Raw genomic sequence first — 15,548 nt, 5'->3', positions numbered from 1 at the left:
CTTTGGAGATTGGAATGAAGTCCCAAAAGAAATTAACAAAGATGAATAAGCTATGGGAAATTGAAACCTTCTGATACCATGTTAATTTTGCTATGTATGCATGAATACATGAAAAAAGAGAAAAATATATTAATTGTGTATATTAACTTACAGTGTATTAAGGATTATACATAGCATATATACAAAACTATTCTAACGGTAAAAAAAAATGGAAAAAGTAGAAATACATATAATTAAGCTATTTACCTAAAAAGATAGACTAATAGACTTATCCTCCGACTGGTTTAGGAATAAGTGTTACATCTCAGATCATCTCCGACTGTTTTTCAGAGAAGGCTTCAGAGACTCTACAGATCTGACAGGTTTACTATCCTCTTTTCCGTTTATGTTGTTTTCTTTTGGTTCTATGTTATCCCTTTGTTCCTTTGACTAGTTTGTTTTCTCTCGTCTCTCTGGCGAGTGTTTCCCTCTTGTCTCTTTGGCGAGTTTTCCTCTCGTTTCTTTGGCGAGTTCTCATCATAAGCGTGGAATGATAAAATGGTCTCACCAGAGTCAGGCTTGGCTATGTTTGACCATATCTGTGAAGAAGCACCGAGTTCATCCAACAACTTTGGCTTCAAATTTGTAAAACAGTCTGCGATCCAAGTTTCCTATAACATTGTTAGGAAATTTGTTTCGACGGTAAAGAATGCATTGTCATTCTAACGATCTGTGTTATAAACATTTTTGTTTATGATTAATGCAAAATTAGCCTTTTATTTATTTTTTATTTTTTTTTAAAAAAAGATAAACTAATAACATGGAAATGATATTACTAAATATATACATAATTAATATGGCAAATATTCTTCTATAATTACAGACTCAAATTTTTTTTAATTTATATGTTGTAGTAGGAATATTGCAAATTAAACCCAGCCGACAATAAACTCTTTTTGTTTTTTTAGGGTAGGAGTGGGGGTATGAAGCTTCTAACATTGGCCTACAATGATGGCATGATGAGTCTCACTTCCCAACTTTGATTGCATGTGTTCACTTTTAAGTACAACCAACATCCACCCAAATACTTTCGGACCAAAACTCAAATAAATATTAGGGAACACAGCTGTATTCTGAATGTGAATGTGAACTTTAGCCGTTTATGCACTTTGCTTATTATATACTCCCCTCTTTGTTGGAACAAACGCACAAAATAATATCAAAAAACAAATTTTACAACTTCATTATCCACCCCCCCCCCCCCAAAAAAAAATTGAATATAATTACTGTAATGCGCAATTAAAGAATTATTTGTAAATAACGGTTAGCTGATAGATGTTAAAATAATAAATAAATACATTAAAATAATACATGCTCTGTTTGGTAAATGGATGTTAGCTGTTAGCCGATACCTGTTAGCTGATTGTGTTAAATAAATAAATACGTTAAAATCATACATGCCCTGTTTGGTAAAATGGATGTTAGCTGTTAGTTGATACCTGTTAGCTGATTGTGTTAAATAAAGGGTGTAAACAGTTGATAACATTAGCTGATTGTAGAAAAATGTTTGATAAATTAGCGATTAGCTGAGAGCTATTTGATATAATTTCTTTTCTAAAAAAGCTAATTGAAAAAGTTGTTTGGAGTAACTTTTTGAATTTTAGCCTTTTGGAGTTACAAAAAACTAATTAACCAAACATTTATATTGGTATTTTAACTAAATCAAACAATTAATAGTTGACAAATAAGTCAAAATTGACCTATAGGCTAATTTTTTACCAAACAGGACCACAAGTAAATTTTAACTTGAGCAGGCAACGTGTTGACCTTGTAAGTTGTAATGGCTAGTTAAAAGAAAGAAAAAATAAATAAATACTCCTGTCTGGCTCTCTCTGTTTCGGCAAAAAAGAATTGTGACTCCCACTTTATTTTTGTGTTGCGGCAAAATGCATAAAGTTGCCATTATCTTTTTCTCTTTTTACATCCGAATGCACGGCGTACAGACCACAATTTAAACCCCTTTGACATACATATACTTTTAAAATGTTATTTTCCTTATTTTACACATTAATGTTTACCTCTTGATATGAATATATGATAAGGAAAATATCATAAGTTCAATTAAACGCCAAATAATAAGGGAAATAAATGATAGAGTTAAGTAATAATTGCATAGAACAAATGCATTTGATTTTGTATTTTAGTTTAATAACATGTGCTAGATTGAATATGACAACCTATAAGTCATATTATACATTGGTCCGTAACAAACACAATTATTGTTTATGTGAGTCACTCAATGGCCAATTACCCCCGGATCTTTCAAATGCCTTAACGTGTCATAATGGTCTCAAGACAAGTCTTCTTTGAATCGAGTTGTGTGTTTGGGTCCTAGCTAATCCAGAACTTAGTCATGTTTTGACTACGACTAACCTCTCATTTATTATTATTATTATTATTATTATTATTATTATTATAATTATTATTATTATTATTATTATTATTATTAAAGTTTAAAAAGTCTTGTTTATTAAATAGACAATCAACTAATAATGAAAATTAGTTTTATTACACTTATTATTAATTAATCATAAGGGTAGTCTACTTAAAATTTTTTTCTTTTTATGCTTTTATTCAATCAATACAAATTTAATGAATGTAGTTGAAGAAAGGGTAATATTATAATACACATGCTCTCATTTTTTATTTTATGTTTTGGGTTAGTCTCTTGTGAAACTGTTTTACGGGTCTCAATTAGTGAAATATGTCATACTAATGAAAATAGATTATAAGAGAATTGTAGGTATAATAAAGTCTTATATATAATATTTTATATTATAAATATTATATTTTATAACAAATCTGTAATAGATAATTTGCAAGAAATAAAGTAATAATATAACAGAATTGCATATATCATTAATACTTTAAGTCATATATATAATATTTTATATTTTATAGTATAAATGCAGTAATTTATAATGAAACTCTAATAGACAATTTGCAGGAAATAAGGTAATAACATAACATAAATGCATATATAATTATTACTTAAAGCTTTATATATAATACTTTATATTATAAATATAATACTTTTATAGTAAAACTGCACTAAACAGTTTATAAAAAATAAAATAATAACATAACATAATTGGAGATAGAATCAATATTCTAAGGCTATAGTTTCTTGAAGGCTAATTATTTTTCCTCAAGAAATAACATTTTTCTAGCAAGAATATATCAAAGTGGGGCCTTCAAAATTTAAATACTCCGTAGTCTACTGTCACGTTGAATTTTTAGATTTTAGAGAAAAAAAATTACTGGGCATGTAAGAATGAAAAGGATAAAAATAAATAAAGAAATAAATAAATAAAAGAAAATAACAAATGCAGAAGGTACACTTTCCTTTTCTCAGTTCATCTACTTTCTTCGACCACATAGAAAGAGTAACTCCTCTCTCTCTCTCCAATGGCGTCTCTCTTCAGAGATCGAACGTTTGGGCATTCTAAGAGAGACTCCTTCTCTTCCACAGCATCGGCGGCCGCCGCCGCCATTATATCCTCCGCCAGTTCCCGCTTCTCCGGCACCACCACCACCAGCTCCGCCCTGTCGCCGCTCCCATCCCCATTCGGCGACCTAACTCCGACGCTCACCGCCACTGACATCCGTGAGACTGCCTACGAGATCTTCGTTGCAGCATGTCGCACCTCCACCGGCAAGGCCCTCACCTACATTCCCTCCTCTGCGGACGGATCTCCCTCGCCGTCGCCGTCGTCCAACTCCAATTCCTCCTCATCCTCTCCGTCGATGCAGAGATCTCTCACTTCCACTGCCGCTTCCAAAATGAAGAAAGCCCTGGGCCTCCGATCCAGCTCTAGTTCAGTCTCGAAGCGGGCCGACGGTAGTCCGGGCTCTGGGGGGAAGCCTAAGAAGCCTATGACTATAGGTGAGCTAATGAGGGTTCAGATGAGGGTCTCCGAGACCGTTGATTCGAGGATTAGGAGAGGTTTGCTGAGGATTTCTGCTAGTCAGGTCAGTCAATTCAACTTGCTGTTTATATCTGTAGTTATACGCACATGAAGGTTTTGAATTTCGAGCATAGGGATGGTTCACTAATCACTATTGTCTTCGATTTCTAGTCAACGTGTATTATAGTATTTCCAGTGAAACTAAATCTTTCCGATGTAATCCCTCTAGCATTTTAATGTACTGTAAATTAAACTTTGAATGATGAACTTCTTTTGTATCTTCTGCAAACAAATTGGAACATTTTGTTGCGTACTAACCCTAGATCTAATCTCAAAAGCCTCCTTCCATTATTCGTTGTCACTGTATGTCCAAAGTCGCTACTTGATTTTCATAGATTTTGTAACCGAGCCTGATCATGTTGTATTTGTTTAAATGTTTATGATAACCTTTTAATGGAAGGTTTTATGCTTTGACAAGTCTGGACAAATGGGGAACTGAAATGATTTTCCTGTATTCTAGGATTGACGTTTCACCTTGCTTGATTTAAGATGTTTTGATTAACTTGCTTAGTTTGTGTCCTTTGAGGTGTTTTCTAGCTACACGGTTAGGAATTAACATTTGTCAATTATTGTTTTTTAGTGATATTATTCTTTTCACTTGTTTGGTCTTGCCATTCTTGTCCTGTTGTCTCATGAATGAGAATATAATTAATTATTCTCTTTGAGTTTACTATGAACTACTCTCACATGATATGGACTTTCATGATCTTAAATATACTCTTTAGAAGAAGACAAGATTTTATTAGCAGGTTGCCAGTTCTGATGGACGTCATTTTGTATATCTGCTATTCATCAAAGAAGAAAAAAATCATGTTGTGTTTGACACGAATTGGAATAAGTGTTTTCACTTTTGATTTATAATTTTATATTTTACCTGGCATAGGTTGGAAGAAGAATGGAGTCAACAGTTCTCCCGCTTGAGCTGTTGCAACAGTTCAAATCTTCAGATTTTACTGATCAAGCTGAATATGAAATGTGGCAGAAGAGAAATTTAAAGATTCTAGAGGCTGGACTTCTTTTACATCCTCACATGCCACTTGATAAGTCAAATCCTGCTGCACAACGACTGAAACAAATCATTCAAGCTGCATTAAACAGGCCAATGGAGACTGGGAGAAACAATGAGTCAATGCAAGTCCTTCGAACTGCTGTAATGGCTCTTGCTAGCAGATCATCTGGTGGATCTGTCCTGGAGTCAAACCATTGGGCAGATGGTTTCCCATTAAACCTTAGGCTCTATGAGATTCTCCTAGAAGCCATTTTTGATGTCAATGACGAAACATCTATTATAGAGGAAGTTGATGAACTTATGGAACTCATAAAGAAGACATGGGGGATCCTTGGCTTAAACCAAATGCTTCATAATGTTTGCTTTACATGGGTCCTATTCAACCGCTTTGTAGCCACTGGACAAGGTGAAAATGATCTACTAGATGCTGCTGATGGTCAGTTAGCTGAAGTTGCTAAAGATGCAAAAGCAACTAAGGATCCCGCATATTCTAAGGTCTTGAGTTCTACACTAACTGCAATGTTGGGTTGGGCTGAGAAAAGACTCCTTGCATATCATGAGACTTTTGATGGTGGAAATATTGAATCAATGCAAACCATTGTTTCTATTGGTGTATCAGCAGCTAAAATTTTAGTTGAGGACATATCTAATGAGTATCGACGTAGGCGAAAGGGGGAAGTTGATGTAGCTCGCAGCAGAATTGATACTTATATTAGGTCATCGCTTCGCACTGCTTTTGCTCAGGTAAGCTATTTTGTCTGCTTGACCCTTTTATAAAATAACTTTATTTATTTATTGTTTTTAATGATGGAGTGGGGTACCTTCAGCGAAATTGAGACAGTTCATAAGAAAACAACAGTTCTATATTGCAACCAGATGCGAACCATGTGCATAAGATTCATACATGAAGGTCTTTGACTGCCAATTTATAAACAGTAAAAAAATGGACTAAAACATTTGATGTAAAAACTTTTAATTTCTATTATATCACTAATGTACTAGAGGTGGCCAAATCCCGGGCCTGGGCCTAGGTTAGCACTGATAACCTTGGCTGGTCCCGGGCTTGGCCCAGAATTTTTTTATTTATTTTTATATAACATATTTATAAATTGTTTCTTTTTTTATTTTTTGTTTGAAATGAAATTTAAACCATTGACCTCATGATTAACAACGAATGTTCTTACCACTTAAACTACTCCAACCTTTTGATATAATAATGCTAATTAATATATATATATATATATATATATATATATATATATATATATATATATACACACGCTCACTTTTTCAAAGTTAATATTTTTGTTTAAAATAATATTTTAACCATTAATCTCAAAATAAAAAATTAATATAATTTTCTACAAAATTTAAAATTTATACGACTTTAATAACATTTGAACTTGTACTATTAAAATTTTTTATAAGACTTGTAATATTATTTGATAACTTATAAATATTATAAAGTGTATTATAATTTATAAAGTCCATGCTAGATTTTGTCCGGGCCTAGACCCGGGCCTGGGTCGTGCTTGGGCTGGTTAGGGACCTGGGCTGTGCCCGGCTGGTTAGGGACCTGGGCCGTGCCTGGGCCTGGGCTTGGGCTGGTTTCGAGCTGGGTTCCCGGCTTTTTTAATAAGACCTGAACCAGCCCTCTATAAGCCGGTTCAGGCTTGGGCTAAGCCCGGTGAAGCCCAGGCCCGCTTTTTCCGGGCCGATTCACGGCTGGTTCGACCTTGAACCGGCCCGTGGCCACCTCTACTATCACAACTGTAACGTGTAATACAAAAATCCAATGGAAGTGTTGTCAGTGTTCAACAGTGCATACGTACTTGAGCTAGGTTCTAGTGTAATTGATTTTGTGTTTCTAAACACGTTTGTGAATACGATGGAAAATAATCATGTGCAATGAAAGCTGCTCCCTGTATACAATTGTGTGAAATGTTGCTTCCCTTGTTATTCTTCTCTTTGTTCTATGTTAGTTGAAATTTTGAACAGAGATCATTTTTTATTATGTAAATATACAGAGGATGGAGAAGGCAGATTCAAACAGAAGATCATCAAGAAACCAGCTAAATCCTCTCCCTGTCCTTGCTATCCTTGCAAAGGATGTCGGTGAGCTGGCTACTAAAGAGAAGGAGGTATTTAGTCCCATCCTCAAGAGATGGCATCCCTTTGCTGCAGGTGTGGCTGTTGCCACCCTTCATGTCTGTTATGGGAATGAGCTGAAGCAATTTGTTTCGGGTATAACGGAGTTGACACCAGATGCTGTACAAGTATTGAGAGCTGCAGATAAGTTGGAGAAAGATCTTGTGCAGATTGCAGTTGAGGATTCAGTGGACAGTGATGATGGTGGAAAGGCCATCATTCGTGAGATGCCACCTTTTGAAGCTGAAGGTATAATAGCCAACATGGTGAAAGATTGGATTAAGATGAGAACAGACAGGCTGAAGGAATGGGTTGACAGAAGTCTTCAACAAGAGGTATATACTCAACCCTAATTGTTCTGTCTATAGGGAAAATTGTCATGTTGGTAGCTGGTGTGAGCTTTTGGTGGTAATGACATTAATTTGCTGTATCATTGTTTGGGAGGAGGGGGGGGGGGGGGGGGGGGGGAGGTTTTGGAGAGGATAAAAAAACAAACTTTATCCCCAATCTCCAATTTTAGTTGATACTTGTGCCAGTATGTCCTTTTGTGTGTGTGTGTGTGTGTGTGTGTGTAATAAGCATAACAGAGGCTACACTCTCAAAGGTGTATATGCTTCAACTGTGAATATCATTTGAGGCTTACAAATCATTCTTCTGTTAAAACTTATCAAGTATATGTGTATATTACATAAATTTTTGAAATTGTTTGATGAAATATAACATAAAAATAATAATGGTCTGGGAAAGACTTGTTAGACAGTCAAATATAAGCACTGTCTGAAATCAGGCCAATTTTCTGAACTTAATCTTAACTTATCATAAATCTTTGATTTCATTTTGTCCATGTTATTGTTGAGCTTACACCTTTTTCCCCTGTTAATTTGTTTTTATTCATTGTACAATTTGTGTTATACTGTTTTGTTATCTGATCTTGCTTTTTGCATTTTATAGGTTTGGAATCCTCGAGCTAATGAAGAAGGATATGCTCCTTCTGCTATTGAACTCCTGCGGAGTATGGATGAAACAATGGATGCATTCTTTCAACTGCCAATACCAATGCATCCAGCACTTCTTCCCGACTTGATGGCTGGACTTGATAGATGTCTTCAGTACTATGTAACCAAGACAAAATCTGGCTGTGGTAATTTTTCTGTTCCTATAATACATATATAGTGATGAACCGTCATATCTAGGACCTCTACTAATCATTATTGGTGGTTTCACATATAGGATCAAGAAACACATATATTCCAACTATGCCAGCATTAACTAGGTGTACCACGGGGACAAAGTTCCAAGGTGTGTGGAAGAAGAAAGACAAGTCAATAAATAATACACAAAAGAGGAACTCTCAGGTTGCAACAATGAATGGAGATAGTTCCTTTGCGATGCCACAGTTAGTAGTGCGTATAAATACTTTACAAAAAATCCGAACAGAGTTGGAAGTTCTTGAAAAGAGGATTATCACACTTTTGAGAAACTCGGAATCTGCTCATATAGAGGACATCTCGAATGGTCTGGGTAAAAAGTTTGAGATTACACCAGCTGCTTGTGTTGAGGCAATACAACAACTCAGTGAGGCAATGGCATATAAGATTGTCTTTCGTGATCTAAGTCATGTCCTATGGGATGGTCTATATGTTGGGGAGCCCTCTTCTTCGAGGGTTGAATCTTTCCTCCAGGAGCTTGAGCAAAACCTCACAATCATATCAAACACCGTTAATGAAAGAGTACATACACGGATTATTGCTGATATAATGAAAGCTTCCTTTGATGGTTTCTTGTTGGTTTTACTTGCTGGAGGGCCATGCCGTGCATTCACTAGGCAGGACTCCCAAATAATAGAGGATGATTTCAAATCTCTAAAGGATCTATTTTGGGCGAATGGAGACGGATTGCCAACCGACATCATAAACAAGTATTCAACAACAGTAAGGGATGTCCTTCCACTCTACCGGACAGATACAGAGAGTCTCATAGAGCGTTTTAGGCGACTGACTCTAGAGGCATATGGGTCCTCTGCTAAGTCCAGGCTTCCCTTGCCACCAACTTCAGGTCAGTGGAACCCGACTGAACCCAACACCCTTTTGCGTGTCTTATGTTACAGAAACGATGAAGCTGCTACAAAGTTCCTCAAGAAGACTTACAATTTGCCCAAAAAATTGTAGTTGGTCTTAGTGGAAGAACGAACGGATCTTCTGCAAGTGTTCCATATAGCAGCTTGCAATTGTGTGTAGAGAACTGACCCCCGGATGCTCCTCTTGCTCCTCAGTTAAGTAATGGCGGTTTACTGTATAGTAATTCAAATCCTAGTTATTCATTCTGGCCTAGTAATTTTTCAAAGATCACGCTATCCTTGATTGTCTTAATGCTTTTTTCTCAAGAAAATATATCAGCTAGGTGAAAGATTAGTTGTCTCCCATGCTTCCAGATGTTTATAGGTTATATATCAGTTTTGCCTATATTTTATGTACCTGTTGTTGCCAGCGTTAGGGTTCTTGTGCAAGTTTCCTTATTCAGCCCTATATTCATTTGTTATTATTTGTTTTTTTTTTTTTTTTTTTTTTTTTTTTTTTTTTTTCCAATGTAAAGATTGGCCTTGTGTATTGTTACAAAATCTATTCAAATTTATTACCAGCATATATATGTGTGTGTGTGTGTGCAAATCTATTAATACTCTCTTGGCCGAATTGGCCACACATTTTCTATATAATGCATTGTGTAATGTACAATTTCAAGTAGTGATTGTAGATTTTTTTCATCATTAAAAAAAAGAAAGTAATAATTTTACCTATTTATCAATAAACATTAAAGGGAAAATGATATATTTGATTCTTGAGTTATACCTATATTGATAACTTTGTCGTTTAGTTATAAACGTATCTATTTTTTACCCCTAAGTTATGAGTGAAGTGGTACGCTTGGTCCTCAACATTAGATTTCTGTCTCAACCGGACAGAAAATCCAAAAACATTCTATTATTGGAGGGGTAAAATAGAAAATTTATCTCTTATTCTCATTCTTATATTGAAATTATTTTCCACTTTCTAATCTCCTATTTCAAGGTTACTCAATTCCAAAAGCATTTCAATAACCCTCGTATGACTCGTTAGAACCTAGGTCTCTTATAAGAAACTTGAGACTCAGTACAAAGAATGAAACACTTAATCAGAGTCTTCTAAAACATACTATCCTAAAAATTTCATATTTTCCTTACTAAGCAACAAGGGTATCAAACTAAAACTTTTGAAATATAAGAAAATGTCAAATTTTGTCAAGTTGCTTTTATGAGATATTCAATAAGTAAATAACTTGAAGTTTTGAGTAAAGTTAGTGACAATTTCATATTTACTTCTAAACTATCATTTTTGCCTTCAGCCATCTCATACATTTAATCTTTGGACACTTCTGGTACTTTGGGGACCTTTTCCAGCTAATGTCCATTTTATGCAATGGCATCTGCTGGAAGTCTTCAATTTCATTGGTGTTAATGCCTAGGCTTCAGCGGGTTGAATATGTTGTGTTGATATGGATCAAAGTAGCTCTGTTTAGCAGGAATTTGGGATTTCTTCTAGCCATGATTAGCAGTAGGTTCGATCTGTCCAAAAATTGTACTTGAGAGAGAATGTCACAAAATCATACGACTTGCCTTATTTATGGAAAAGTAACAAGCACAAGAACGAAATTGGTTAGTGCGCAAGAAAGAACCTTTATATCCTTCATACAATTTAATATCCTTCAAAAAGGCTCTTATATATAGTGGTGCAAATTCCTTCCTTTTTTTTTTTACAATGTGGGCCAGTGTTTTTTACAAGTCTTTCAACCGGAGCGTTATGTTGTGCATCCGTATGCACACAGATGCAAAAACGACGTCGTTTTGGCATCTAACTTAAAAAAAAAAAAATTTAGAATTGCATAACTACACATTCATAATTTCACTACACATCCATAATTTCATAACTATACATCCAGAATTGCATAACTACACTTCTTCCAGAATTGCATAACTACACTTCCTCCAGAATTGCATAACTACACATCCAGAATTGCATAACTACACTTCCTCCAAAATTCCATAACTACACATCCAGAATTGCATAACTACACTTCCAGAATTGCATAACTACACTTCCAGAATTTCATAACTAAAAAATCCAAAATGAATTAACATAATGTTGTTGCTGGGAATCGAAACTGATTTTTTTTTTTTTTTTTTTTTTTAAGTAGGACAAGCGTTTTATGCAAAACGACGTCGTTTTTGCATCCGTATGCACCATGCAGGGTGCATACGGATGCACAACATAATTTTCCCTTTCCACCCCTATTTTCCAACACAAATGAGTCTACTTTGAGAATCAATTTCTCATTCACCCATTATCCGTTTTGAACGTACAATATATCGATCTCTTCATCGCACTACAGAAAACCCGAGGACTCAAATTAAAAATAGACCCACATATATTTGTATCGTTACATTTCAACTTTAAATACATATTCATACGCTACACATATACATAAAAAGCAAAAGAAGTAAAAACAACTACCTTGTTTTCAAAAGAAGGTAGTTGCTCTAGTAGTTTTCATCACAAAAATGACAAAATAGTAGGGTAACAAATCTGCACAATATTGTCCTTCCCTTTTCAAATTTACATATTTTAGGTTGTCTTTGGGTCTTCTAGACGGAACTTGAGACTCGAAAATTACAAACTTAGTCTTAGGTTCCTTATAATCAAGTCTTGTATAAGCTAGTGTTTGGTTTTTAATCCCTTAATTAAAAACTCAACATATGCGCCATGGAGAATTGAATTGAAGCATCATATATGCATTTTATTTTGAATGCCCAACACAAGAAAATTAAAAACAACACGAGGCCAGATCACACATCACTTCCGATCCGACCTAATTATTTTCCACAACACACATATATATATATAGAGAGAGAGATGCAATATAATTATTTATATATTTATCTCTTGCAGACAACTCCCCTGCCATGAATTCCACTTGCACATTCTAAGCTGGCATACTCGATGATATTGTTCTGATCATCAGTACTTTCACCTTCATTCCTTCCGGTGAATCTTGAAACGCCGCAATCCGTCAAAAAGATACCCGAAGAGAAAAACTGTTTGTCTCCACCCAGAACCGGCATCGCCACTCCCATCTTCACCCGGCTCTCGTACTTCCTCCCATAAGTCTGTCCCAGAACCCCATTCACCTCCCCGCTCAGCGACTCGAACTTGAAGCTCAGATCCAAATGCGCGAAACAGTCTTCTCCGGTGATCCCATAGTTATGGACCCGCGATTCCTCCTCCGTGATGGGCACCACTCTGGCTTTGATCCGGAAGTTCCCCTCCACGGCAATCACCACGGCGTTGGCGTCGCCGGTTCTCGTGATAGACACTCCCGGAGCTCCGGCGGGTTCCCACCTGGCGCCTTCGCCCTCGGCGAGGAAGACTGGGTGGCCGTTGAAGGCTAGGTGGAGGCGGTCGTCTGCGTCGTTCCAGGTGGGGGTGTTCTTGGCGCCGATGAAGAGCTGGTGGTGGTCGAAGAGGATTCCGAGGGATTGGACCCATGTGAAGTCCCGCTTCATGGTGGGGTTACGTTTTCCGATGAAGTGGGCGTTGATGTGGAGATTGGGATCGGTGACGATGCAGAAGTCGCGGTCTTTCTTGCCGTGGAAGTAGAAGGTGATCCCATCGCCGCCGATGAATCGTGGGTCTTGGCACACCGCTCCTGGTTTATTGCAGTCTGAACACGTACATACAACGTAAATAACAGATTTATAAGCTCATAATATATATATATATATATATATATATATATATATATATATATATATATATATAAACGCTCATATGTGGTCATGTTATTAGGTGTGGTCATATCTATGTCGTTGAATCAGTTTAATCTAACGGCAATGGTAATTCTGAGGATTTTCGCGCGTTTTGGTAAGTGGGGGTGTTATGGTAATTACAATGACCATTTATAGCGGGCGGGTTCCAGAATACACCAACAGTGTTGACAACATACACCAATAGTGTAATAAAACACACCACAGTGAAACATACCAATGGTGTATTTCCGTGTTATGGTAATTACAGTGGCCATTTATAGCGGCCAGGTTCCCGAATACACTAAAAGTGTTGACAATATGCACCAATAGTGTAATAAAACACACAACAATGTGATTTTCCCTATTCCGGTGTCTTATGACAAGTTTACCCTTGCAGTTCACTGCGTAGGAGAATGTGCGCGAAAATACTGAAAAAATCTTGATTAATATGATTAATTGGATCTATCTAATCTAATGACCTATAATTGACCATATGACCACACCTAACAACTACACACGAATGCACCAAACATCTGTGCATCCTCCAGATAGTAGTTGCGGTGCATTCTTTGGCGGGATTGGAATAGTTTCTAGTTGCTATGTATTCCTTCAATAGTTTGCAAGATCATATGAGAACATTTTTTTAGGTGAGAACGTATAGTACAAATAAGCATGAGTGCACATAATTTACTGAATGGGTGAACACAATCTACTCCAAGCATATCTGGATGGTGGTGAAGACCTTGGAGTAGATTGCTCATGTTTGTTTGCACATTCTCTATTTACCAGCCTGCCTCTCTCTCTCTCTCTATATATATATATATATATATATATATATAGTAATAAATATTAGAGTTGTATGTATGTATGTATGTATACTTACTGCAAACAGGGCTGCAAGTGACACAATCAACCTCACAGGTGTAAGGACAATCGGTGGGGCATGTATGCTTCTGGTGGATGCAGTCAGGATAATACTTGTTCTTGCAAGACACCGTCTTTGGTTTAGGAACATAAGCCTTAGGGGTTGCCCCTTCCGCCACGATAATAAAGAAGAGGAGGACAACGCCAATGGTGGTCGCTGAAACTCGTCGGAGACCCATTATTGGATCGCTTCAAATTGATGAAGAAAAGATGAAAGCTAAGCTTTTGTGGTGTGTGGCTATATATCACCAAGATTTACAGGCCCTTATATAGATGATAGATGAGAGGCCTTAGCCCTTAGGGTGTTGTAAGTTGGCATTGAAGCAAATTAAAGCCTGCAGATTCGTTTCCCTTAGCGTACGTAAGACTTTAGACATGCATGCATCATGCTATAGCTATTGAAGATGTTAATTGAGTGTTCCGCAATGTTTGGAAAATGGAACCTGCAGGTTTGAGGTTTCCACGTGTATGGCTTTTTTTTTTGCCATCAAGTTTGGGAGAGTCAACCAAGTTGCTTCACATACACAAAAACATATACTAGCACAAAAACGTACTCTTTTAATTTCATGTTTTTGCTATCATATATGCAAAACATAACTTTTTTTTTTTTTTAAAGAAAAAGCCAAGCCAGTTACATAACTTCATAAAGGCAATTTGTTGACATGAAATGATAGTGTCCCTATATATAATTAATGTTGATTATATAAATGCACTCACTCCTATTTTCAAGATTTACTTGCCAATAGGGATTATATTCAAAGTGGGCTGACTCCTTGAATTATCGTGAATTTTTTTTGGATACTACTGACTCTATTACATTGTAGTATCTGTTCAAACATACTTATACTTTCTCAACCCATCGAAACACAAAGAGTCAACAACGCATCCACTGAGGCTCGATCTCATGACCTCCTATATATGGGAAAATCACTACATGCCATCTAATGCACAAGGTGTTTTTAGTCTTACCACTATATAAAGAGGGGGAGAAAAAAGATATACGGGGGCATAATTTTATTATGAGGATTCCTTTTATTTTTCGCCCTATATCATATAAATTCATTATTTCTTTACTTTATTCTCCGGTGAATCCACCAATCTTCCGGTTGTGTTGGACCTACGTGGACTTCACTCCCCACTAATTTTTCCCTTTCTTTCCATCCTTCTTCACTTTAATTTATGTTAATTTCTTCTACCCTAACCTTCGGCCACCGACGCTGCAACCGAATGCTCCGAACTCTCAACCCCATTCAGAACCTCCGCGTAGCGAGTGGCGGCATACTTCTCGGAAGTGAATCTCTAGGTCTTACAGTGCCAACTAATGCGGTTACTGCATTAAACCTCTTTAGGATTCATCCGTGCATCTAATTTCTAGATTTAATCAAATGCTATAATATTGCTATAGCTACTAACATTATATTGTAAATTGAGTGTTCCTAAACGTTTGGGAAATGTATGCTGAACCTGCCGGTTTGAGGTTTCCACATGTGTATGGCTTTTTTTGCCATCAAGATTGGGAGAGTCAACCTCGTAGCTTCACATACACAAAAACAGGTAATTGAAGTCCCTGTACTATAGTATTTTGTTTAATTTAGTCCTTGTACTTTTATTCTGTTCAATTTAG

At 36.3% G+C, this 15,548-nt stretch overlaps 2 protein-coding genes across 2 annotated transcripts; one reads left to right on the top strand and one right to left on the bottom strand.

Moving 5' to 3' along the window:
* The first annotated feature begins 3,447 nt into the window (after positions 1–3,447).
* LOC109190978 lies at positions 3,448–9,654 on the top strand. The gene is made up of 5 exons (XM_019341574.1): positions 3,448–4,011; positions 4,891–5,760; positions 7,044–7,499; positions 8,116–8,305; positions 8,395–9,654. The coding sequence occupies exons 1-5, from the start codon at positions 3,448–3,450 to the stop codon at positions 9,330–9,332; spliced, it is 3,018 nt and encodes a 1,005-aa protein (XP_019197119.1). The 3' UTR covers positions 9,333–9,654.
* A 2,376-nt stretch (positions 9,655–12,030) lies between these two features.
* LOC109190948 lies at positions 12,031–14,449 on the bottom strand. Its single transcript, XM_019341546.1, has 3 exons — positions 14,368–14,449; positions 13,884–14,259; positions 12,031–12,915 (listed from the first exon to the last, which is right to left on the bottom strand). The coding sequence occupies exons 2-3, from the start codon at positions 14,101–14,103 to the stop codon at positions 12,131–12,133; spliced, it is 1,005 nt and encodes a 334-aa protein (XP_019197091.1). The 5' UTR covers positions 14,104–14,259; positions 14,368–14,449; the 3' UTR covers positions 12,031–12,130.
* Positions 14,450–15,548: the final 1,099 nt, after the last annotated feature.

Source organism: Ipomoea nil, unplaced genomic scaffold, assembly GCF_001879475.1.
Source record: "Ipomoea nil cultivar Tokyo-kokei standard unplaced genomic scaffold, Asagao_1.1 scaffold1596, whole genome shotgun sequence".
Taxonomy (NCBI): domain Eukaryota; kingdom Viridiplantae; phylum Streptophyta; class Magnoliopsida; order Solanales; family Convolvulaceae; genus Ipomoea; species Ipomoea nil.
The sequence above is the reverse complement of the archived record's forward strand: the minus strand, read 5'-3'. Positions and strand labels throughout refer to the sequence as shown.